The sequence below is a fragment of the Carassius auratus genome, chromosome 17, assembly GCF_003368295.1.
Source record: "Carassius auratus strain Wakin chromosome 17, ASM336829v1, whole genome shotgun sequence".
In the NCBI taxonomy this organism is placed as follows: domain Eukaryota; kingdom Metazoa; phylum Chordata; class Actinopteri; order Cypriniformes; family Cyprinidae; genus Carassius; species Carassius auratus.
Window position 1 is genome coordinate 18,433,669 of NC_039259.1, and position 26,975 is coordinate 18,460,643.

Here is a 26,975-nt window from a genome sequence, read left to right on the forward strand (position 1 = left end):
TATTTTTAGATTCACAATTAATGGATAATTGTGGAGATAGGAACAGAGGTGACAACAGCCCGCCCGCTCACTAAAAATCTAAATTGGATCCATTAAAAAAAAAAAAAAAAAGGTTGGAATTTTATCAAATCTGAACTCCTCCTATAGCGGTTTCTGATTGGCTGATCCACAGCCTGACAGTCAAATCCAGTAAGTCTGCTGGACGAATCTGACTAATGAGGTGAGTTCCTCTCGAGCTGACTGCGTCTCCACTATGCAACATACAAACTGATGGAAAGTCTATAGACGAGTGCGGTAATAGTACACCGTTTATTCTCCGCGCATCGGCAGTTCTGAACTTCCAGCTCAACTCAACATGTAAAGCGCGACGGGTGCCCAGACACAGACTGGTGCTGCTCAACTGTGATCAACATGATTCCGCCAGCGAACATGATCCAGGAGGACATGATGGGCAAGGAGAGCGAACGGGAGGACCGTGAGCCCCAGTCACCCACATCCATCAGCCAGCACGAGTCAAAGGTTTGAAACTCACATCTCATAGAAACATCACTCACAGAGATTATTATACTCCTTTTAGCGTCTGATTTTGCCGCTGTGTCTTAAACTTTGACATGATGTTAATTTGCTCGTCTACTGCAAATTGAAGTATTTGGAGGCTAGCACTTACCTCTGTGTCAAATACAAAGAGTGTCGTCGTTACACATCTTGAAACACTGAGAGGTGTAGACTACTAACAACATACACCGTAAACGTGGGCGCTTTACATTTAGTTTAGTACATTTATTATGGCAGGCTAAACAGATTTACTTGTACAAATAATTATGTCACCCCATCACCTTGCTCAACCTTGTTTTATTTAAAGTACGTTAATTTAAAAAAAGGTGAACAAACATCAGTAACATTAAAATTACATTGTAAACAAGTTTTATGGGCCTGCATAAGACTATAGGCTAACAAAAGCAACAGATGGACCAGTTATGTCATTTACATATTAGACATATATGTGAAATTTATTTTCTTTTCTTTTGCGACGTCAGTTTTTTTTATTTCCACAGAGTCATTTCTGCTGTCATGTTCACCCCTGTATTTTATTTCTAAATGGTTATGGTTAATACATGGTTTTTACAGCTCACTGTGTAGGTTATTACAACGACACTCATACTGTCCAGTTTTCGGTCAGGTATTCACCTATCCTGTGAAAGTAGAATGAAATATTTGACTCAAATGACCTTTGATAATATTTATAAATTATGCATCTGTTGCTTTATGTCTACCAATAACACTGTGCACATCTCCAAAATAATCTAAATTCAGAAACCACCCCATACACTGGCCATATTATCATTAATATTAAATTGTTTATTTGCAATAGGGCTAATATGTGGCCTAGTTGAAGTTACTTTTGCAAAGATATGTACACATAAAAAATGTGTGATTCTGTAGTAATCTTTAAAAATTATTATTTAGTTTCAGTCGATTTGTTGTGTGTGATTTTAAGATCTGATGTGTGAGGTCATAGCAGGTGGGTTTTTTTTGTCATGGAGTTCGAGCTCATCTGTTTTTCTGGGTCATCTGTTGCCCATAGTTCTACATTCAGCCCTCAAATGTTGGACGGTCACTGTGCTTTTAGAGCTCTATGCCAGTTGGGAATTTTGTACATTTATTGTCTTTAAATCAGAAGAGATTAAGTTCTGCAAGGCGGTAAGTAGTGCTTTATTTATTAATGTAGTTATTCAGAAACAGATTCATTATTTAAATTGACTTTGTGTCATTCCCCTCCTTTCCTAAAATGCTGTTTCAGTCAAACTGTGTGCACTGAGTGTGAAAGTTTTAAATGTGTACATTATCCATGGCATTAAGTTGTTAAATATTGCTTTCACTCATCGGATGAGTCTTGAGAGATTTGTGTGTAATTGAGAGCTGTTACTTTGAGCAGTGGGATCACTTACAATTTGATGTTATTTACTGAAGCCCTGTGGAAATGTATTTAATCCGATCATAAGTTGTTTGAAAAAGGACATTTCCTTTTGAAATGGAAAGAATCTGAAACCACATTATATTTGATTTATGACCAAAGGCTAGTTTTCATGTCAGTTCTTTTGGATGTCCATTGCAGTATTCACTTGAAAATATGCAAAAATAAGAATGTAATAGACTGCTAAAAAGAATATGACTCGTTATTTGTTAATGGGAGACTTTAATGCAAAATAAAAAATATATTCATAACTTAATCTCCAGTGCTGGTTGCATTTCACAGTTTTCCAAGAAGCAATAGGCTCTTAGTAAGAAGTCAAACTATCCTGCAGGGTTGTACATCTCGTTTGAACCTATTTCTAGACTAATAATTAAGATGTTTCTTTTAGAGAAGAACTTGGTCCCAATAATCAGAGACTTTCATCATTATTTATGAGGGATTTTATTTGCTATCAACCATCTTAGAGCTAAATTACTAAGATCAGGCCATATCTGTCCCAATTAACATATTCATGAGCACATGGCACCTTGAACTGATCCAGGAACACCTTTTATGACTAAAACCCAAAGTGAATTTTTAATCTCTCAGTGTTTCTGGTCTCCAGTGTGACTTATTGCTCTGTATTCATTTGTGTTTGATTAGATAAAAATGTGTTTCGAGTAAAGCGGGCCTAATAAAATGTGTCCCTCCTTCTCTAAAGACAGCAATCTTGTGCTGAAAAAGACCTGACTTCCACCTTAATCAGCTCCATATCTCAGATTTGTCCTTCAGGGTAGAGCAGGACGCACATTTGGTGCTGACAGCAGCAGAATTGAATTCTAATAGATGTATAAGATTCGCGATTTTCTGCTGGAACTGCCCATTATTTTTGGAAGTGGTACTTTCAGTGCCTTTCTAATTTAAACCTTCATATCCCGTGTGAAATTTCTTTAAATTATTTAGTTGGTCTTTTATAATGTCCATATTTAGGTCAAATTTCTCTCATTAACCAATTGGATCTGTGCAAAAGGGAACATCTGTTGACAGTTATATAGCTTCATTTCTAATATGTTAGGAACCTAGCCTCAAAATCTTAAAATGAAATCCTAGACATATGCATTTTCAAGCATTAGTCTCAGGTATTGATTTTTGTGTGTGTGTGAGTTCCTGTTTGATTAATTTTATTGTAACTGTCAGTCATAGTGAGACTTGAGCTAAATGTCAATGTTTCTTTCTGTTGTTTACAGTTAGTTCTGCCACAAAGCAAGTGCCTTGTAAATGTCAGTAAGTACTTAAAATATTTTTTTAACAAACAGTATTTGCACCTTAATAACTCATTTGATGTTATTTACAGGGATTTCAGGCAGAAGAGCTGCTTGTGCCTGTAAGTTGACAGTGAACTATGAGCACTGATGGACAGAAGCGGTGAGGGAGGGACTAATCGATCAATCACTCTCCATTGGCCATCAGAGATCAATAGGTCATCGTCATACACAGGCATGCAGCTCACTAAACACACTGCACTGATCCTCTGCTCTTATTGGTGGATACATAATGTCAGAGGACTGTCCAAATGGGCAATATATATAACACACACATACAGTACACACACAAAAAAAAAAACATATATAGAGCCCCCACCATAAGGAGAGTTATCATGCCAGCTAATAGAACGATCACTTGCATGATCAGGCCAGTAATGCAGTGTCACGAAACCTTACATTTGTTGTTCTTTTACATGTTTTTTATATCTTGCAAACTAAAACCGATAGCAGGGGTTGAAAATGTTGTCATTGTTTTTCATGAATTCATAGCTGTCTATGTCACATGTGATTTGTGGAGTTGCATGTCTACCCTTGTCTAACCTTTAGTATTGGGCACTTTATATATTTTTTCTGATTTGAATAAGATTTCTGTGCACAGTACTTTGGGAAGTAGTGCAGGTTACTGTGGCCTAGAGGACATTTTTAGTAGGCAAGGATGAGCCTGGTGGGTGTTGTCAGCTAATTTAGAGGGCTGTCAGTGTATGACTGATATCATGGGTAATGTGCACCGCACAAAGATGTCACGTACCAAGAGACATGACAGCTCATCTTTCTCTTCGTTTCCTCTTTTCTCTTTCATTAACAGAACATACATAATCTGTAATTTTAGCCTTGCTGAGTTAGGTTAACATCTGATTGCTGGAGAGATGGTATAATCATCTGGAGGTTGTTTCAGTGAGAATGCCCTCATTTGACACCTGCCAAGCATCAAAAATCACCCACTCACAGAGTTTAATGCTCCGGGGGCTGTTTACGTCATATGGGGTTGAGCATTTGTCTAAATCAGATGCTAATGTTTTATGTTTGTTTCAGCTGCAGAGGCTAAAGCGATCACTATCCTTCAAGACCAAGAGTCTTCGCAGCAAAAGTGCAGATAATTTTTTCCAGCGGCCGATGGAGGATGTGAAGTTTCAGACCGAACTGCTCTCTGATGTCAGCAGCAGCACAGGTCATCTGAGCACCATCGGCATGTCCGTCTCAGCGTCCCCAGCGATGTCACTTCCTCCACCACCCCCTCCACTGCCCACCGTCATCCCGGGCAACCTGCCCATCACAATCTGTTCTCCATCCCGTGCCCCACGCCCAGCGGACCCCAACGCACACACGTTTCTAGAGCACATCTTCAAAAAGCCCCATTTCTGTGACGTCTGCAACCACATGATTGTAGGTAAGCGGACGTTTTTATCTTTATGTGACTGACGACAGCTTTGCAATCTCATTACAGATAATGCTTATTTAGACAGGGGGGGCTATTTTGATCTCTAACATAATGATTGTAGATTAGATGACTGAAGGCATAATCTAAAATATTCTATTACCCATCTGTTGTCCAGCCTCCAGACGCTAAAGTTTTGTTACTGTGGACGACGCCAAAACACAATGATTTGAGGATTTAGAAAGCGGTGAACAATGATAGAGTGGCACGACGTAATGAGTTAAAGACTCCATGAGATAAAAATCGAATGATTGTGGCTGAAGGTCAATTAGATTTGAGGCCATATGTGAGAGCACTCCTAAAAGCTTACAAAACCTGTAGCACATATACTCTACTGTTCACTGGATTGTGGTCTGTAAGTAAAAAGGTCAATTGTTCACAAATACAGTAAAAATTAGGGTTGTAATGATCAACTCACGATATGATTCACAATACTGATTTCACGATTAAAATTTATTCACATAAAAAAATAAATAGATTTAAGACAATTTATAAGTTAAAGGTGACCTTTTATTATTGCTTGGACAAAATGCTGCACATTTCTTTTGAAATCTGAATTGTCGAAATATGTTTCTTAACATGAAAACTAAATTAAAATGTAAAAAAAAAAAAAAAAAGAATCAAACAAATAAAATTTTTTTATAGTTATAATAAAATTCTAGCAATATATGTTTCTGTGGGCAGTGGCTATTTAAACAAAAAGGAATAGTCCCACCTACAAGTTCTGCTTAATACAAGTGCATCAAAATAGGATTTATGGGGACCTCTCAACTCTTTTCTGATTTTTTGAAAATGTTTTTAAATGGGTTATAACTTTTTTTTAAAGTCTGTCACCAAAATGTGTTTTTATCGTTGGAAAGGGTAGTCAAGACAGAAGTAAATCAAACTGAGGTGTAATGTAGCTAATCGAATTCTTATGCCCCCCTGAGCATCATCTGTCCAAACTGGATTTTATATCATATAAATCATAAGTTAATTTATTAAAATTAAAGATAAAGAGTTTTAAGATAAAGAGCACTACTTACAGTACATGTGGTGTTTAAAAGCATATGTGCTCAGCTGAGCCTGCATTAGGGTATTTGTGGGTTTTTCCTAGAAGGCAACAAGGTTGTAGCTCAGCTTTCAATTTTTGTATGTGGTGAGTCGGACGATGTCCACCTGTTTGAAAAGAGACCCACAGCTTAAGGGTGAACAAACACACACGCACACACACAATGTATGGCAACACTTTATTAGGGACCAGTTCTCACTATTATCTAGTTGGTTATTAGCATGCATATTGTTTAATAGTACTTAAAGCACATATTAGTCTGTAATATATTCTGAATAGTGTTTTATGTTTTGAATGTACAATGTGTGTGAGAAAGAAGAAGAGTGTGTGTCTGGTTGTGGCTGGCATATGGATCTGTCAGGCCTCATCACCTCTTTACCTCACTAACACTCCCTCAGAAGAGCACACTAATGAGGGCAGGGCTCCAGATCCCATCCTGGCACATCCTTATGAAAAGGACATCAAGAGGCCAAATCATGCATTTCAAAACTTTGTACTAAATTTAGAGAAACCTGAGCTTACACAGCATTAGATGAGGAACGATCTGTCGGCTCATTATCCCACAGCATTCTAATTACTGCCATGCATGAAGGTGAGTTTTATGAGATCTCACCAGTTGTCTGGAAAAAATACAGAGTTGAAGCTGTAGTTCTTCTGCTTATGTGTGGAGTCTCAATTTCCTGCTGTGACTAATGGGTCATTACTAAATAACAAACCCTGAAATCTCCTCATATGGATCGGATGTCATGACACCTGTGTGTGACCCAAATCTCCACAGGTTGATTAAATATGAGCCCACGTGCTGTTGACCCAAATCTCTGCCTTTGGATCAGATATCAGGACACCGGAATGAACTGGGTTTCAGCATCACGTGCCTTTGTTCCATGCTTGTTTGTGATAGCCAGTAGTGGGGTGATACAGATACCTGACCTGTTGCTATGTTGTTGTTGTTGTTTCTTTATCACGGCATCATTTATTTTTGATTATATATGTTTTTACTTTAACTTTTAGATTTTATTGTTTAACTGGTCTCAGAGACTCTCCCTGACTTTTAATCTTAAACTATGAAAATCCATTGTAAAATAGAAATCTATATATATTTAAGAGTAAAATAAACATAAACCATTTCAGTATTTATTTTGTGAAAACTATACATATTTTATATACATATACAAAAAATGTTATAAAATAAAGAATCACAACCACTACAACTAGCATTTGGAGTTTTCAGTATTACTAAATAGAGATCGACCGATATTGTTTTTTTGACAGCCGATGCCGATATCTTGGAATTGACATGGCAGTGGGGCCGCTATAAAGCCAATATGATTTTTTTCATTATTATTATTAATATTTAAGAAATGTTAAATAATTTGACAATGGATTAAAAAATAAATGTGTAAAAGAAACATGATTATACTTTAGATTACAGTATTTTTCACACATAAATAAATAATTAATAAAAATATAATTAAAAAGTAAGTAAACCCCGTAGCCAACAGGGCACTCAGTATTCTGGGAAGTTTGTTTGCACTGGGAATCATATTTTTCATATAAAGCCAGGGTAACACAGCACTCATTTTACATACAGCACACAGTTAAATGACATGAATATGCATTTGCATAAACTGCAGCACAATTTGAAATCACAAGTTTAAAGTTTAAAGCATTCAATTCACATGGACTGACCATCACACAAAGAACACACGATCATGCTGGATAAAAATGCACACTTCACAAGATCTCAAACCTGGATTAGAGTTTGTAAGGTTTGTGAAATGAAATGTTCATTAATCATTCAAAGATTTGTTTAAATTATGTAAATGCATCTTTGCTTAATGCTGACTGTAAACGAGAAAATATTATAATGTTTGCCTTTCTATTACTAATAGGCCTAATATAAAAGCAATCATTCTAATACTTACTGTATACATTCATTTTAATGTTTGTTTAACTGTTCTATTAGATTAAATATCGGATTAAATATTAAATAACTTTAGCAATAGTTTAGCCATGGCCGATATATCGGTCCACCACTATTACTAATGTTAACTTTCTTTAAGTCAGTTGCTTACCGAATATTTTTTTTATCGGTGTCCATTTCCAGTTCCAAAAATAAAATAAAAATATTTTACAAAAATTTAAATTATTTTGGTTGCATGTGTTTACACAATTTTAGTGTATAAATTAAGTAGAGGGTCTGTGTAAAATGTGTCTCTTCTAAAATGCCAAAATTAAAGAAACTCCCACTAAACACCCACTTAACTGTGTGGGTAAAAACTAAAGGAATTTAAGAAATGTTTTAATGGTCATTTTGTGCAGCTGTAAAGATATTTGCAAGATGCATTTCATTCAGAATGAACATTTAACAAGTGTGTTCTGTATTAATAATACTTCGTATTGAGCTCATTTCAAAATGTCAGTCAGCAATTTACATAGCATTTTCTGGATCGGAGAGCAACACGTTTTTCATGCTGATGTTCTCTCATGTTTGGCTAAAGCAGAGGCATCTATTTCTAAAGACACAGAAGCCATGCTGTATTTCAAAGTATAAAAGGAGGCTTAGCATATTGGGAATATGGTTGGCTGTCTGTGTGGGTGGATTCTCAATCCCATTGGGCAACTGATGACATTAACAACATTGAAATGAAGTCCACATAACATATTTTGCAGCTTTTGCAAGTGTTGATGAATGATGCAATCATTTTCCTCTTTTTCCCTTAGGGCACACAAGTCCAAAATGAAGACCAAACATTTTATGACTTTGATCAAATATTCTAATAGCCCTTTCATGCATTTTAGTGAAACTTTGCCTGAACTAGAACTTAGTTGATGTCGTTTTCATTCGAAATGTTCTGCCCTGCATCACCTCTCAACCCAAGACAAAGTACTCAACACATAAATACTCAATCATTAAACACATTAAAGATTTTTTGCTGAAGTGATCAGCACAGGGAGGCATAAGAGAGTCTGGACCGAGCATGTGATCTTTGATTAATCGATGGATGGCTGGAAGCAGCTTGTTGTAGCAGACAGGGGTGAATGAGCCCAGTGATTCAACACCGGGACCTGATGTTTTCACCCTATTAATCATTTCACATTCATATTTTATTATTTAAAACAACATTTTCATTCATCATTTTAAATCTTAAAGTCACTCCAGAAGAGAAATATATTATTTTCAATGATTTTGTCTTGTGTAGTTAAAAGGATATTTCACCCAAAATGTAAATTCTGTCATCATGTACTCATTTTCTTTCCATCTTTAATATCTTCTGCACATGTTCTGCAGAAGATATTCTGCTTTAGCCAAAAATGAGCGAACATAAAAGAAGCTATTTCTCAAAATATCCTTTTCTTTTTTCGTAATGAAAGGCCAGATTTAGATCCCATAAACTTCGATTGAATGGACAAAAAAACTACACACCACAAAATATCTTCTTCTGTGTTCCACAAAAGAAAGTCGTAAAGCTTAGGAATGACCTGGGAGTGTAAATGATAACAGAATTTTGGTGAACAATCCTTTAAATGCTATTACATCAAAGAGTTCAGAGATACGTGTTTTGAAAATGGAAACCTTTAATGAGCTGTAACTAATGCCGTGTTGCCTTGTTTGACCACCATTTTATTTTTATATTTCAAGAAATAATTGTAATGCAAGAGGGATTCTCTCCTGTAATTTTTTTTTTAGCTTGCCAAGGGGGAGCAGGCAAGGTGTTCGGTAAGTCTGTTCTGTTTGATGATGAATTGAACTCTTTAGAAACTGAATGAAAATAGATAACTCCCTTCACCCACCTCCAACCCACCCTCTTCCCGCTTCTGTGCTCATAATGACTTGTTCAGCAACCATTAGGAAATGCATATGATGAAGAGGCTCCTCATATGCTTTCCAGACCAATGCTTAATAGAATTTTCCCCCAGAGTGGTCAATATCAATACCCTTATTCTATGATGGGATTGTTTTTTGTTTCTCATTACTGTCACAGGAATATAGATTGTGTTACTCTGTGTGTGCTGTTTTCCAGAGCTTTGCTATGCATGCTGTTGTTATATACTGTAGATGATGGTTTACTTTGTTCTGGTGGTTAAATGTTAATTAAAACATCTATTTTGTGTGCTTGGATATAGTGGAAGATACAGATGTTTTTACCAGTATTTGGCTTAAATCTCAATAAAGTGCTGCTCGCTTTTGGGAAGCAGCTGGAAAGGTGACTTTAACATACAGTAATTAGTATTTATTTTCTTACCACAACAAAAAATCTGTTTATGTTTATCCTGCTGCTGCACAAAGGCAGTTTTTTAATTTCTGAAAGCAATTAAGCCTGATTAATTCTCCATTACCCAAAGATCATCCAAAGAAGCATGCATCAAAGTGTTGCATAATTTGCCATGGGAAAAGCTGTTTATTTTGGTTAATGAAACATTCAGTTCTATCTGTAAGAAATAAACGCAATTTTACCTTGAGTTCACCCCTGAGTTATCATAATGGGAGGAGTCAGAGGCATCTATGGATTAAAGAAGTTTTTATTATTATATATATTTTATGGCACAAGAGTGTTGTTACTGGAAGAAGCAGAAAATGGATTGTTATATATAACATGCTCTTGGTGAATTTATTTTAGCAATTTGTTTTAAGGCTGTACAATGAATCGAAATTAAATAGCAAAGGCAATAAATCATGATTAGGCAGAAGCTGCGATGGTCATGCTTATCTTTCAGTGAAGCACGGTTCTATGATCAGTAGAAAATATCCATCCAAAGGCCAGTTATGAAGTGAATTTGGAGTTAAAATTTTTAAATGTGGTATTTTCACGTTTTCAGATGGAGCAGTATTTACTACACACACTCAAAAAAATGACTCTTTAAACTTACTTAAGTCAATTATGGACAGTGGTTCCACACAACCAAATTGTGTTTTGATAACATTAATGGAATTTTTTGAATCTATGCAAACTCCTTGTGTTGTGACAACACAACTGAATGAGGTAGAATCTATGTGAAATAGTAATGTTCAACCAACTCAATTTATTGACTTTGCTTCAACTTAAACTGGTTAAGTTAACTCAACATGTTTTGGTTTATTACAATCTAGCCAAATTTGTTTCACTCTATCAACATAAGGAGGTTTGTTTCAAATTACTCATTTCAATTATGGACAGTGGTTCCACACAATTAGTTCTAGTTACTTTAACACAATATTTTCTTTTTGAAGTTACTCCCTTCAACAAAGCATTTTTTGTATGTTTTGTCTTGTAATGAGACAAAAGACAAGATGTCACAAATGATCAAAGTGTATTTGTTAAACAAGCAATAAATAATTACACACAGTAAAATACAGTTTAAACCACATTACAAAATTACACAAAATAGCAAATACAATTCTAATTGGCATTCATGGGCAACCAATCAAACCTTATTCCAGGAACAGGAACTGGCTCCAGAAATAACTTCTTCAGTATTCCAAATGTGTACCTGAGTTCAGGAGGGTTGCTCAAGTTCAGTCCATAAATCAGTCCCAGTAACATGGTTTTACAGACTGTAAACTGCTATAGGTCCTGAAGAACTTTATCCTTTAAAACTCCAACTTCTGCTGGACTGTCTTCAATGATGCAGCTTCAAATAGATTCCCATGAGTCTTCTGGATCACCTCCTGACTGCTGGCAACGTCTGTATCCTAGAAGTATTTAAAAGCATGGAGAACTCAAATTATTGTGTATTAACTTTAACAAATCATTTATTAACCTTGAACTCACCATATACTCCATACTGCTAGGGTCTTCATTTGGATACTTCAATTTCATTAGTCTGAAGATGAAAACAACAAAATTTAGCCTTTGTTTTTTTTTTTCTAAAATTACATGAAAAAAAGTCAGTCATTCATCTTCTTATGGGAAATCCAGGCAAGCAGTCAAGATGGGATTCTAACAAACATTACAGTGGAAAATGTTACACATCTGGACCCTGTATGGTTAACAACAGAACTGGAATGTTCCCAGACCCAGAAACATAGTAAGGACATCAGTAAAACAGTCCATGTGACACCAGTGGTTCAACCATAATTTTACAAAGTAAACAAAAATACTTTTTTGTGCAAACAAAATTAAAACAGCGACTTTATTCAACAATTCTTCTCCAAATCGCATCTTCCACCATTATCAACAGCACGTAAATAATTCATGCACATGGTGCTGCTGACCTACAACACGCATGCACTGAGCCTTGATTACACGCAGAGGAAAGCAATGTTCATGCCTCTTGTTACTCTCCATAATGGCAGAATATGTGATTTGGAGAAGAATTGTTGATTAAAGTCGCTATTTTTGTTTTCTTTGCACAAAATGTATTCTTGTACCTTTGTAAAAGTGTGGTTGAAGCATTGATGCCACATGGACTGTTTTACTGATGTCCTTACTATGACTCTGGGAACATTTCAGTTGCATTGCAGCCTTTATGGAGGTTCAGAAATCTCTCGCATTTTCATAAAAATATTAGGGATGCACCAATTGACCGGCCATAAATTGGAAACCAGACGGTTTTTGCTTTAAATACGCAATTGGTAATCGGCCGGTCTTTGGAATTTTTTTCAGCCGATTTTTCCGGAAGTGCGCCCGCGTGCTCCGACTACATTACTTCTGTGTGAAAGCAAACACATCCCGGGATTGATTCCAGCATTGAACTCGGGTCGGGGACGTAGTAACATTGCTGGGTTCAATCCCGGGACAAGCGCTGTGTGAACAAAAGCCATTTCTAATGCCGTGTCGTAGTGATGACATTATCGTGTGACTCTTTTACTGGCTGTTTTGAAGGAAGATCAACGTTCACTGAAAAAAAAAAAAAGTGCAAACTGTATGAAGCAGAGATCAGTTAGTTCCTCACTTTCCACGGTGACACAGAGATCGTTCACAAGATTCAGTGAAAGTATTACATGCCTAATGTTTTCGACTCGTACATTACACGTCACGCCCTGATGTCACGTGTCGTTACGGGATCTGTATTTGCCGGAATCGCAGTGTGAAAGGGGCTTTATTGAGCTTTCCCTCAATTTTGGACTGTAGACTGTCCTTCCTTCTTGTTTGTTGCTTAAAGATAAAAAAAAAAATCGTCCAGTTTGCTTGTAAAATAAATCGGTATCGGCCATGAAAAATCATGATCGGGGCATCCTTAAAAAATATCATAATTTGTGCTCTGAAGATGAATGATGGTCTTACGGGTTTGAAACGACATGAGGGTGAATAATGACATGTTTATTTTTGGGTGATCTAGCCATTTAAACACACCTGAACCAGCTAATCAAGGTTCTTGGGAATTTTAAAACAAAAAAGTCTTACCTGAAGTTCCAGGCAGGTGTGTTAGAGCTGAACCCCACAGAACACTGGCTTTCCTAGAGCAGGTCTGGACACCCCTGCCTTGCATCAAAATAAATCAGTTTATAGATATACCACATATTTTGTATTTATTGTATTAATAAACCTTATCTTATCTGTCTTTTTTTGTCAATTTCCAGTAACCAGTGAGAGAATAATGTTTTAATACAAGGTTGTGTTGAGTGCAGTTGTTCTTACCTGTGTAGTGGGCACCAAGAGGGTTTCAGTATTTGTCCAAGGTCTCTTCTTCAGTATGAAAACATCTTCGTAAATTTTGCAGTCCGAATCAAGTTTGGCAAAGATTGTTGATTCTAATGGGCCTATGGTAATTCTGGATGTCTCAAATTCTGCACAAACCTGTACACATGAAGTGCAATGTGTTACAAAAAAAAAAAAAAAAAATTGAACAGCAAAAACCAATTCAATGATCAAAATATTAAGTGATTTATTTGTGTGAGTGATGAATAGTGTCATGTTTACCATTCCTAAAGGAGGACCTGATTACATATCTGGAGCATATGTATAATGTGAACAGCTCAGAGTAGTGTCTGGTTTAAAGTCATTGTATGACCACACCGCCATGTTCATAAACAAAGCTTCAAATACTCCCACTGTGCTGAGCCAGGGCTCTCAAAACTCGGTCAACATCTCATGGTTGGACATTTATTGATTATTTATCTTTTTAAATTAGTTAAAATATACATATTATAACAAATAAAGGTAATTACTTCCACTTTTTAAAGTCATTATGTATTACTAATACAATTAATTTATACAAATATATTTGGCACACAAAATGAGATAAGAGAGAAACTCCTATTCGCCATTTGATTAGTTATATGAGGAAGTAGCTGAATGACAAATCATTCTGTCTCTTAACATCTCTTATTGTAAGCCATATGTATAATATAAAGTAAAGGTAAGTGATAGGACGTTTTATTTTTGGATAAACATTTTATTAATAAATACAATCTCTCTTAAAATACCTTATTGGGTTATGATAATCAAAACAGTTTGGTTTGATCTAGCGCAGAACTAAGACTTTAATGAAATATTTCCCCCACTTATAAAATTATTTTATTATTAGCTAGCTCCATACCGGAGAGCTGCTTTATAAAAGGAAATCAAGTTATAATTCTAGCGACACTTACTCTGTATTTTCATGTTTAATATTGAAAAGCTATCGATTGCATAAAGGACTGTTATATAAATAAACGTGACTGGACTTTTCTTTACTGGAGTGCCTGGAGAACCTCAGAGTTCGTGCAAACATCCATATCTCTGTGTTCTTAAGAGCTGCTTTTACATCGCGGTCAGTTTTTTGTTGTGTTTATGCAGTTATTGAGAGGAAGGCGTGCAGTATATATTTACATATTCATCCAAGGTTCGGATCGGGTCGGTTTGCCTCAAACTGAAGTGCTATCTTCTTCTTTTGAATTGAATCAGGAGAGTGTATTACAATCTTGCGCTACAGCGCCACACTGGTCAAACTGCATTAATGCAGGCTTTCAAATCAGGCAGATACGAGATCAAACCACTAACGTTACTCAAAAACATTTGCTGAAAATTTTATTTTTATCGTCGACGTTGTCGATAATGTCGAGTAATTGTTTCAGCCCTAGTGTATATATATATATATATATACTAAAGTAAATACATTACAGAGAGTCGTGCGCTTTCACATCTCCCAACGCTTCAAAATCATCTATTAACGGTGCAATAAACCGATTACACAATACTAGACTGCAAAACAAAAGCACCTCAAAACAGAAACTCTAAGAGAAATTAAAGACTTTGACTTAACACAATAAAAACTTTAGATTTTCTTACCTGACTGATACCTCTTGCTCCCCTCCACACCGTCATCAAATGCGTTGGAAATCGTCACTTCCGGTTTTTTTTGAATCACGAAATTAAACCCTTTACGTTACTTTAACGATTGATAATTAAGTAAAATTTAAAATTAAACATTTTAAGTTGATTAAACACAATACAATTGTGTTTTGTCGGAAAACTAAATATATTTGTGTTGTTTTAACAAAACATATATGTGTAAAACGAACAGTGCCGGAAAACCATTTTTTTGAGTGCAGTGCCGTAGTTCACGAAGATACGCAAACAGCTGTAATTATGGAGAACGAGTTTATTGATTTCATAATCCTACAATTAAATCATCTTCGATGAATGTGATTTTTCATAGCTTGTCAGAAAACTATGACTGTTTAGTAAATGCTGCTCCACCTTAAAGAAGGTGATGGAAATTTACTGCTAATCACAGAACCGGCTTTACTGACTAAATGAGCATGACAATCGCAATTAATCATGTTTGATTAATCGTGCAGCCCTATTTTGTTTACAGTTTGTTTGCAGTATGATTGACAGAACCTTAGAGTTTTACAGCTTGCACATTGTGACTTCTGTGGTGGAGATCTACATTCTCTGAATTCAAGTGAACTCAAATGTTATGCACAAATATCGATATCAGGCAAAGCATACACATATAGCTTTCTTCTGTCTTTCTTCCTTCTACATTCTTTTTCCCTCTAAGTGTCTAAATCAATGAAACCGTGTCTCTGAATGCATGTTCTGAGCATCAGGTGTTGGGATATCAAATTGTGAAACTGAGCAAATATAAGAGTAGGATTTCTTGGAGTAGGTTTTATTGGATAGTGTCTTGCACATTCGTTCTCAAATCTTCGCTTTGCTCTCGTTTGTCTTCAGCTGTTTCTGTTCAGCTTAGCATTAACACCTGCATTTTCCCGTTTCCAGTACTACCAATAAGTGTGAATTCTGCAAGTGTTTCTGTGAAGTGGAATTTAAGAATATTCTTATAAGCAATCTTCTTTTTAGGAAAAGGAAATATAGGCCAGAATGATGACCAACAACCTGAACACTTGCAGAATTGCTCCCCACACTCTTAAAAATAAATGTTCCATGAAAAACCTTCAAAATCCATTAAACCTTTCCATAGTTTTCTTTGGGAAAACACTCTTTAGATAACTCGAATGTTCTTCACACTAAGAAAAAAAGTGCACTTTTGGAACATTTTCCCAAGTGTTTGATATTCTAACCCTTCACTAAGAACTTCTGACAGAATTATATGGAATGTCATGTTAAACTGCTGTTTATGAATTTATTGTGGATGATAGTAAACAAACTATTGCTTTTGATAATAGAATTTCCCAACAAAACTGCACTTGTGGAAACTTTGACCTGTATTTGTTGATCACTATCTGTTGTTTAGCAGTAATATACCATTGCTTTGTACAAATAACCTTTATATTCAATAAGTTTGCTCTCAAAAGACATTTAAATCTGATATTAACTGAATTTGACCTCAACTGCTAGGCACCAATGCTAAGCTGGGCCTCCGGTGCAAAGCCTGCAAGATGGGCATCCACAACAAGTGCCTGGATCGAGTTGGACAGCAGAGATGCATGGGGAAATTGGTGAGATATTTTTTTTTTACTTTATTTGAATTGAGTGCTTTTTCCCTCACTTTGAAATTGAATGTGGAACTAAACGTATTCAGTGTTTGTTCGTTTGTTAATGAGGTTGTCCAATATTTGTTTATCATATGAAGAGGCTAATTAAGACATTACATAACAGATAGTGCTGCAATGAAAACACACTTCTCCGGTCTCCACTGATGGAGAAACCAAGTCCATACTTATAATTTGCAATATCACTTTCTTGGTGTTCCTCTGGCAGTAGGTGAAGATTTTTAGTGTGAGTGTTAAGATATGATACTCTTCACAGTGTTATTTTTGGTGATTTGAAGGTGTGATTCATCAGTCTCTTTTCCTTCCATGAATTTATGTGTGAGAATGAATGTTAGTGATTCTCCGGTGTGAACTAGAGAAAGTGAGAGAGAAGAAATATGGGAAAGTTGATACAGAATATCAAGATTCATCTATCAAGTAAACACCTCTGTGCTTTGCTCAGGGGACCCACAAGTCAAGACTCTTCTGGGAAATTCACACGCCCCCTCCACACACAGGGAAAAAAATGGCAAAAAGGAAAAAGTGCTAAAATTTCCATTGCTTTTCCCATGGCTTCAGTGCAGTACCGGAGTGAGTCAGGTTTCTCAGAGAAGGACTGAGTGACCTTGAGAACAAGTTCAGCTTTCTCAAAACCTATTCCTATGTAGAAAGAAGCCATAATGCTAAAGACAGAATTGCTAAAATAAAAGATTGGATTAATAATGACATCAAGATATATTTATATATGTGCAGAATAAAATGTTTAAAGGGGCCATGACATGGATGTTTGACCTGTTTACTTACAATGTTAATAGTTTTTTTGCAAAAAAAAAATGTGTAAAAATGATTATTTTCAACCCTCTGTTTTTAAGGGGCGTGTCCTTTAAGCCTTCTCAATAATCAGCCAATAACCAATAACCAATCTTATGATTGGCTGATGTCATTGCATAGGAAGCGGTATCAATGCCCCCATCCCCCCCCCCATTGCTTTTAGGTGTTTTGACATCATGATCAAAATAAAATGGTCATTTCCTGACAATGCATTATGAAATAATTTACTTGTGGTTTGTGATGCATCTGCAGTCAGATCTAGTACCACTTCATCTTTCAACAAATGTTTCTTTGTGAATTCTCTATGACATTGTGCCTCGTTAACAAAACAAAATGCTCTGATCAGTCCTCTGACACGATCCAGGGTGCTTATTGGTGGAGAGGACACAGAGGGATGAAGCCAATCAGTGTATGGGGATGATTAAGAGTCCATGATGGTCAGAGGCCATTGGGCAAATTTGGCCAGGATGCCGAGGTCACACGTCTACTCTTTTTCTAAGGACATCCTGTGATTTTTAATGACCATAGAGAGTCAGGACCTCGGTTTAACGTCTCATCTGAAGGACAGTGCTTTGTATAGTATACCGTCTTTACTATCCACTTGTTCCTTATGTTGGGATTCTTCTGATATCTATACAAAGACGCGAACACTCTCAGCATAATCAAGTGTCAAGCCGCTGAGAGGCTGAATGCCAGTGGGCGGGGCCTATGTTGAGAAGGTGACTATTCGTCAGTGTCTTGCTGGTACAAAGATCTCTTATATGGCAAAAGATCAAGACAATTTTGATTTCTCATGTTTTGACCCCTCTGTTCAGAAGTTTGGGGTCTGTAAGTTTTTATTTTTTGCATTTTTGAAACCCTAATTGTGAAATGTTATAACAGTTAAAAATTACTTTTTAATATATTTGAAATGTTACTTATATCACATGGTCCTATAGAAATCATTCTAATGTGCATTTTTATGATCTTTTTATTGATTTTTGAAAGAAGAACACAACAGAGCTGTGGGTAGAATGGCCTTTGACCAGCGTTTTTTTATTCTTAGAGTCCAGCACTTTTGGTTCTAGTACTATAGTATGAGCTCATCAACACAGGAAGTGGAAAAAAAATGCTGTGATGGCACTTCAGACCATTTGGTGGGTTGAGACAACAAGTCTCCCAATGATGTAGTGGGCTCTCACAGATGGAAAATCTAGCTCTGGGGGGGTCAGGATTAAAAAGAGAACAACTCCCCACAGGATTCGCTTCTAATTCCACTTTTGCTCTAAAGTGGACAAGTTGCTATTTTTAAACTCTGCTTATTTCTCTTGGCTTGTCTGAGCAGTGAGAACCATTGAGCTATGAGTGCTTTTCAGAAAAGAGTGCTTAACTACCAGCATGACATGAGCTGAGTCCTGATTGTCAGTCAACCGTTACAACTCCCATTATGTGCAAGTGAACATCGCATGGTGTAGCTATTATTGTTCTTTTAGTTGGTTAAGCAAATTAATCACATGGAAGTTTTTCAGTGGAGTCACTTGATATTTTAGGGCGCTCACAGACATGGTGCACTCTTGTCAAATGCATTTATTAGCATTTACTTCAGCACTGAACATGTCTCTTTACACGCTTTCTCAGCGAGCTCATGGAGAAATGTGACGTACTGTAGCAGCACTAGAGAGCTTCTCTCTGGGTTCGAGTGGTACTTAAATTAGTCCCCAACCTAACGAAGAAGTCTTCAAGTAGATTTGTAATGCTGATGGCGTAGACACCCTGCCAGGACTCAAGACAACAAATACAAATAAGGGAATATTGAGCCTGGCTTCTTTCTTAGGTCTGTGTGTATGTGTGCTCCTGAATGCTAATTAAGCCATAGGAGCTCGTTTTTTATTGATTAGAACCACTGAATCCCAGTGTTAATATATCTTAAAGGGTATAAAATCATTTGCCTCATTACCAGTCATTTATATGAACTTATTGACTGCTATCAGACTGATGATGTATTCATCATTAAAGTGTTGTTATCCTTAAGGCATGACAAAGCAGGAGTTTGACCAGACATGAATCAAATACACACTAGTAATGCAGCAGTAAAACAGGACACCTGACTTTACATGAGAACACAATTAGAGACGTTTGTCTGTGTATATACTAGTCTATATGGCTGAGAAATATATAGGTAAAAATACACCTCAATTATTTTTCAGTTGTTTAATGATATTTGATACATATTCTATATATATGTATTTTGCTGTTAAATGGCTCATAGGAACCAAAACATCATAAAATAATCACAGCAGTTCTTTACAAATGAACACATGAAGAGTTATATTGAATAATTTTAATTTATATTATGCATCAATGACAATACATAATGAATAGCAATATTTACGAACTACGGTATTTATGTACTATTATTGCTAAAGCACTTTAATAGATGCAGAGATGTTCATTGACATTTTTTGAGTGATGATGCAAATGAATTGTTAAATGAGACTTTGAATCAGTTAACTGCAACGACCAGTTTGAAATTAATCTGACACATTAGTTGTTTAGTCATCTCTGTAATGAACAGTGTTTGAATGGCCAAAACTGTCTACTGACAATCTGTATGAATTCCAATGGCCAAAAAGCACATTAAATTTGATGTGGTATTGTGTGTGTCTGAAGCTTGTGTCAGATGCGATTCTCACTCCTTTCAGTTTGAATCGTCTTGAAATTTCAGCATGCTAGCTGAGATTAAACAAAGAGAGGCACTTAACCTGAAACTATTTTTTTAGAGTCTACAGTGCCAATGAAAGAAACAAACATATCTTGTTTACTTTACATCTGTATTTGATGTTAGTTTTATTTCATGATAATATACAGCTAACATTTTTCAGATTGAGAATAACTAGTGTTTTTAAATTATTTGATTCCCTTCTTTAGACCATCAGAAATCAGAAAGAGCTTTATTACCAAGGATGTTTACACACAAGGAATCTGACTTGACGACAGGAGCTTCCAGTGTAGAAGAAAAGTACAGACATAGTGCTGACATACATGATAGTGCAGACATACATAGGGATAACACCATAGGTATGGAATAGCCTGAAACACTAATATAAGATAAAAAATAACAACCTGAAATTAAAAAATTTACTACATACTGAAATCGAAGTATAGGAAAAACAGCTCCTACTGCAGCCACAGTGCTGTCCATGATGGTCAGTGGGGGGGAGAGCAGGGGGGTTCCCTCCTGAAGTCCACGATCATCTCCACAGCGTGTTAAGACTGCACCAAGACAGCCAGCTCTTTAACCTCCTGTCTGTAAGCAGACTCGTATTTATTTAAATGTTTATTTTTATTTTATTTGACCTTTTTACATTTACTCGTATTTATTTAGCATTAATAGATAGTGTTTTATCTGTTGTATGATTTACATGCTCCCAGTGAGGTTACAAAAATGCCCCATGAAAATCAACTCTGGGTATAAAAAAGTAAATGAAATCCATTGATCCTGTTTGTGTGATTGCAGCCCTAAAGGTTTCCGGAAGATACTCGAGCTCCCCTCTGCTGATTCAGGAACAGTTTGGCTGTATTAGGGAGGTGATGCCTATTGGTGAGCAACAATGCAACATTTATTCATTCTTTTACATCTGCACAGTATGCCATAGCATCACCAGCTTGAATATCCTGTTCACTGAATATTTTGTAGTATTTTGACATATCTTTTGTCCTAGCCTGTTGCAGTAAAGTTGACCCAGTGTATGAGACTCTGAGATTTTGGAACCTCTCTGGCACAAAAGACCAAGCGGACCAGTGGATCAGAGTCACCACAGAGAAACTCTGTAAGAAACGCTTGTTCAGGACTCTCACAGTTTTCTTAACCTTTTAAAAAATACATCGCTCCAGTTAGTGTTTCTAAATTAATTATTTAAAATATCATTTTAAACTGTTTTTGTGACTTGAATTTTCAAATATTCAAAATAATATGTATTTTTTGGAAGTTGCATACTCTTATTTGATTGTGCATGTGGCAGTTTGAATAAATATAATAGTGTATGTGTGTGTGTGTGTGGTGTGTGTGTGTGTGTGAGAGAGAGAGAGACTGGTCATAGTAAACATGAATCCATCATTTACCTGCAGGCAATCTGCTTCAGTTTAGGCTTTTAAAAAGATTGATAATGCATTTTTAAAATGTGTTTCTGCTTGGCTGCTTGTGCAGAGAGTGAAGCGCTTGTGGTTAAAAATGGTGATGATTATTATGATTCATTCATAAAACACTCAAGAAAATTAAATTTAATCTCCTTGAGCTGCTCTCTGCTCAAGTCCTTAATTCAGAATCAGGTCCATTATTTCCTCTCTACACAATACTTTTTTTGTTCTTCTATTAGAGGCATTTATCACAGTTTCGCAGTTTCTGTTATAAAACAAAAATGTTGTCAACCATTATTTATTTATAGCAATGTATTTGGTCCTTTTTTTTGTTTGTTTTTCGCAATTGTAGTATGTTAATACAAATTTACATTTTTTTTTTTGTACTCACATTGATTTTATCTGTGTTGTGCATGTGAATGTTTAAACCATTTAATATGCAGTTACTAACGGTTGTAAGGGAATCTACAGGGGCCCAGATGTAATGTTTTACTGCTTGAAACAAACACAGGCACACAAACACACCCTGGAAGGAAGTGATGGTCAGCTTCAGATAATGCCCCTCTAAAGCAAATATGACCAAAAAAGGGAGAGAATAAGAAGAAACGAGAGAGAGAAAAGAACAGAGGACACAACATGACAGAATGAAGCTAGGATGAAAATAAATCAAATTATTTACAAAATAAAGATAAGTTTGTTTGGCATTTAATAGATGCAACTCTTCTGGATAATAAGCCGTTTAATATTAATCTTTTCATGTTTATCAGACAAAGACATTCTTAGGACATGTGTAATGTGAGAGAATTCATGTGTTGTTATCATTTGTTCAGACCAGTGACGTGGCTCAGGTGCCAGAAGAAAAAGACGGCCCACAGCAGTCGAGCTCACTCACCAGGAAACCCAGTGACAACGGTAAGATCCCTGTTCGAGTTATGTAAAAAAAAAGATTCATAGTAAAATAATTATATTCAATAGTTAAATTCTACAATTTCCTAATCAAATACATGTTATATTCATTTATAAGCACTAATTTTATTGTTAAAGTGTGTCTAGAATAACCCCACCTATGATAAAACTGACCCAACAGACGGAGCTCTTGTGATCTGAATCTTCTATCCCACAATCCTTCTTTTGACTCCAAACTGCTAGCTTCTGATCAGACACATTGTTGAAACTCATTAGTGCTTATATAACATAAACACCGATTGGATGGACTGTGATAGTATCAGGGAGATGAATGGTCTTGATCCGGGTGGTCTCTGGTTCATCACAGATTGAACCCCAGCTTCAGTGAATGCCCACGACTGTGTGCTCTGGGAAGAGAGAAAGAAATGGTAATCCTCTGGTGCCACATAGGTGCCAGCATGACCGAGAACTGGTATTTTTGGGTAATCAGTCCACCACTCTGAAAATGACCCACTGCATCATTCATTTAAATTAACCTCATGCAGGTTTATTCTGTCACGAATCAAACAGTTTTTACTCCTTGATTTTTCTTGTGTTGTGTGTTTTAGTTTTTTTGCACCAGTGGAGAATGGACAGAACATTTTCATATTGCTGAAAGGAAAACAGAAGAATCACCTGTAAGCATTATAACATCTCTTTATGTAACACTTTTGAATAAGATACATAACATTTTACTAAGCCATTATCCTGTGTCTATAATCAGCCTACACTACCAGTTTTCGGGATTCATTGATGAATAGAAAGATATAAAAGATCGCCTTTTAAATGAAACTTTTGTAACATTATACACTATTCCATAAAAAAAAAAGAAAATGAATACTTTTAATTTAGCAAGGATGCTAAACAAGTGATAAAAGACATTTATAATGTTACGAAAGATTTCTAATTCAGATAAATGCTGTTCTTCTGAACTTTCTATTCATCAAAGAAAACAAAAACCTAATAGCTACTGAGCTTTAGACAGAAGTCTTAACAACTAGTCCTGGTGTCCCTTGTTTGTTTCCTTCTTAAAATAATTTTTTTTTATGGAGATTTCTGTGTAGCACCATTGCTTGAGACAGAGGTCATGATATTTCGGGCCTGAGGAGAATTATGCTTTTTATAATGATGCTTAGTCAGAATTTTAATTGTGTGGTGTCGATCCTTTCTGATGTTAATATGAAGCAGCTAGCTTCACTTCATTCACTCATGATTCTGTGTGAGGATTTAATGACATCTGAACTCAAAATTTCCCAGGAGCTGGTGGAAAAAGTCCAAAATTTAAGTAACACCCCAACCTTAGCCAATATTTAAATCCTAGTAATGTTTGGATTGTGGAATAAATCTTTAACTATAACTATATCTTCCTGGCTCCTGAATTCATTTTTTCACATAAAGGCTTGTATTTATATCAGACGGAGAAATATTCACTGTAAAGAGAGTAACTAGCCCCGCTGTCCCCTGCACACATTTTCAGAAGTAGTGTGTTGATTTGTGATGTCTCTTCCTGTTTTTGTCCCTGTGTGTTTAAACTGTAGTCAAACCGAGAGCTGAAGAGGGACCCTCTGCAGCTCAGTACTTATGTGGCTTTGTTTGAATTTACCCCCCAAGACAACCAAGACCTAGAAATGAGGTGAGAAGAATACATTTTTAGCTGCTGTTTTATTTATTTTGTGGTATCAACAGAAGATGCTAGTATTTTATTTAGTAACAGCTATTACGAATACACACTCACTAGAGCAGCACCAAGTTATTCAGTGTCACGCTGATTTGAGACTTCACACCTGTATCATGTGGTCATTTCCCTTTTCCAACCCAATTAGTTGTCATGGCAAAGCGCTGTCTGCTGGACAATATCCCGGTGATAACAGTTCACTCAGCATTTCTTAATATGCAGAACACATACTGTGTGCTTACCTACACTGCACGCTCTTGTTTAAACATGAATATTGATGGAAAAATGTTTTAAAAGTTTAGATGCTGACCTTGTGATTGAGGTGCAGTCAAACTTGCTTCAGCTTTTGTTATGAATACGGCAATAGAACAGGTTTTCTATTTTAATAATAAAAAGATAATGAATAAATGAAAGTGAATGGTGCACAGTATTACCAATGTAAATTTGCAATAAATGCAGTCTGTTTTGGTTCTTCATAACAGGCTGAATGTGGACTTAGACATACAGTGCTATAAATGAATAGCATTATAAAGTTAAAAGTCCATGAAAATTTAAACCTGTGGATCTGCCAGAGGAACAGCTTGTTCTGGTACTTTGATTGTGACTGCTGTGAGACTGATTCTGATTGCTCACACACACACTTCTCTTTACAATCATTCACACAGCAGCACTTTTGTTTCTTTAGGTTCAGGTATGATTCTCATAACATAACATGTTTTCTCATAACATAGTTTCATTCTGACCTTATGTAATGGCATGAAGCTATCGCAGAATTTCAGTGCAGCCTCATCAAGGCTTACATAATCATAAATTAATTTCAAATTTTATTTCCTACTATTGAAAGGGATGTTAGGTCTTAATGTCTGTCCTAATACATACTTCTCTCTTTACAGACCCGGAGATCGAATAATCCTGGCAGATGATTCCAATGATGACTGGTGGAAGGTACAATTATTACACATTTGCAGAATATTTGATGAAAAAAGACTTCAATGGTTAAACCTTGATTGTCTCCAAAATGTGACAGTCGACATCAATGAAGGCTGGAAACTTTTAAACCACTTTTCAAATCTGAACTGATTTTACTAGGCATTATACACTTGCCGACTTTACAAATGGTTACAGATAAACACTGGGTATCACATACAGTACTAAATGACTGAGGATCACACATTTCCAGACTTTAAAGTTGTTCAGAACACAGCAAACTCATGTAAAAACATTGTGTTGGTTGAAAAATATATAACATATTTGATATTCTCTGACCGGATGGAATCTTTTAGCCTTGTTCAGACTGTCAGTCCATATCCTGTTTTTGTGAATTTGAGTTAATTGATTGACTGTCCACACTTTGTATCGCATCTGTTCAGATATGATTTGTTTATCCCATGGTGCTCTTTTATTTTAGTGTCTGCATTGATTTCTATAGCAATGATGTTGTGTTGGTATGGCTATGCTAATAACAACAATAACAACAATGACAACGTGATGCCATCGCACTGGTTATATTACGTTTTATGAGGCAGCAGCAGAAACTTAGGAAGCTGGAATGTGTGGCTTTATTCTATGCTGCTGTCTGTCATCTCAAAGAGGTGTGTAGACCAGCAGTATATTGTCATTTTCTGCTTTACTTGCACTTTGCAACAGCACAACCTTGTTTCTGCAAGGACATTCAGCATGTTTTCTACAAACAACATCTGATGTGTTTACATTTTACATGGCACGAGAAAGTCACAAAATCTGATCTGAGCGGTCAGACTGAAACAGATCTTGATTTTAATTCTTTGGTATTCACACTTGTTAATAAGATCGCATTCCAAACGGATATTTCAAAATATTTCAAAACCGAATACATAGAAACTCTAATGGATTAGTCAAATACAGAAAATGTGAAAAACCATTTCAGTGCTCTTCTCCAAGCATTTACAATTTCATGAGGACTGAAGCTTTCAAGCTTAAAAAGGACACAAAAGCACCATAAAAAATAAATGAAGTCTACATGTATTTTATGGTATGTGTGTGCTATATTCCGAAAGTTTAAAGCTTTTGTGTGAGAAACAGACTAACATTTATGTCTAAATTATTGACAGTATTTTTCAAGACGAGTGACTGTGGGTTTAGATTTTTGCTCTTGTGTATTTTGCCAACATTTTCCAGGGTGTGATTGAAGATAGAATAGGTTATTTCCCAGCATCCTTTGCGCATCAGGTGAGGGCGGGCGACAGGGTGTTCAGATGTAACCGAACCTTCATTGGCTGTAAGGAGCAAGGGCAGATCAACCTGAAGGAGGGACAAGTGAGTAGCCTCTAATAATTTCCAACCCGGATTCTCGTCCCAGACAGCTTGATAATGCTGCTGTATCGACACACTTTCAGATTTGTGTCAGCGGTGAGGACGAACACAATGGCTTCATCAGAGTAGCGAGTGGGAAAAAGAGAGGATTCGTGCCCTGTGATGTCCTGGAGAATATATGAAGTGAAAGAACAGAGAGAAGAGATGGTTCATTTAGAGAAAAGGAAAGACTTTCCAGCACTGTTTGAATGATCTATGGATCCACCTGTAGTGTGGGCAGACGCTGGAGGGCTCGTCAGGACTCTGTGTCTCCCTCAGTGACAGAAAGAAGAATGGACAATGATTTCAAAGAGTATTTGGACATCTAAGTTGGACCTAAAAATGTGTATATTTAATCTCATTTACTAACAAAACCAAACCATCTGCAAACAAATGCTGCCAGAGAACTAACGCTACTTTTTAAAGCTATTTTTTCAGCCCGTCAAACATGCTGAATGAAATCGAA

General features: G+C 36.2%; 1 protein-coding gene and 1 long non-coding RNA gene across 2 annotated transcripts; one reads left to right on the forward strand and one right to left on the reverse strand.

The window, feature by feature from the left end:
• Positions 1-214: 214 nt before the first annotated feature.
• Positions 215-26,928, forward strand: LOC113117870 (SH3 and cysteine-rich domain-containing protein-like). The gene is made up of 10 exons (XM_026286791.1): positions 215-519; positions 4,312-4,666; positions 9,457-9,486; positions 16,478-16,578; positions 22,389-22,487; positions 23,073-23,141; positions 24,042-24,136; positions 25,072-25,123; positions 26,336-26,473; positions 26,554-26,928. The coding sequence occupies exons 1-10, from the start codon at positions 412-414 to the stop codon at positions 26,650-26,652; spliced, it is 1,146 nt and encodes a 381-aa protein (XP_026142576.1). The 5' UTR covers positions 215-411; the 3' UTR covers positions 26,653-26,928.
• LOC113117502 (uncharacterized) lies at positions 11,077-14,756 on the reverse strand. Its single transcript, XR_003294169.1, has 5 exons — positions 14,501-14,756; positions 13,328-13,486; positions 13,094-13,171; positions 11,519-11,570; positions 11,077-11,439 (listed from the first exon to the last, which is right to left on the reverse strand). It is a non-coding gene; the product is annotated as an uncharacterized LOC113117502 (long non-coding RNA).
• Positions 26,929-26,975: the final 47 nt, after the last annotated feature.

Bases quoted from the DNA above. Each gene is read 5' to 3' on its own strand.
- LOC113117870 (XM_026286791.1), top strand. From the start codon at position 412: ATGATTCCGCCAGCGAACATGATCCAGGAGGACATGATGGGCAAGGAG. The intron at 9,487-16,477 runs GTAAGTCTGTTC...CTCAACTGCTAG, and splicing joins GGGAGCAGGCAAGGTGTTCG to GCACCAATGCTAAGCTGGGC. The intron at 16,579-22,388 runs GTGAGATATTTT...TCATTTGTTCAG, and splicing joins AGAGATGCATGGGGAAATTG to ACCAGTGACGTGGCTCAGGT.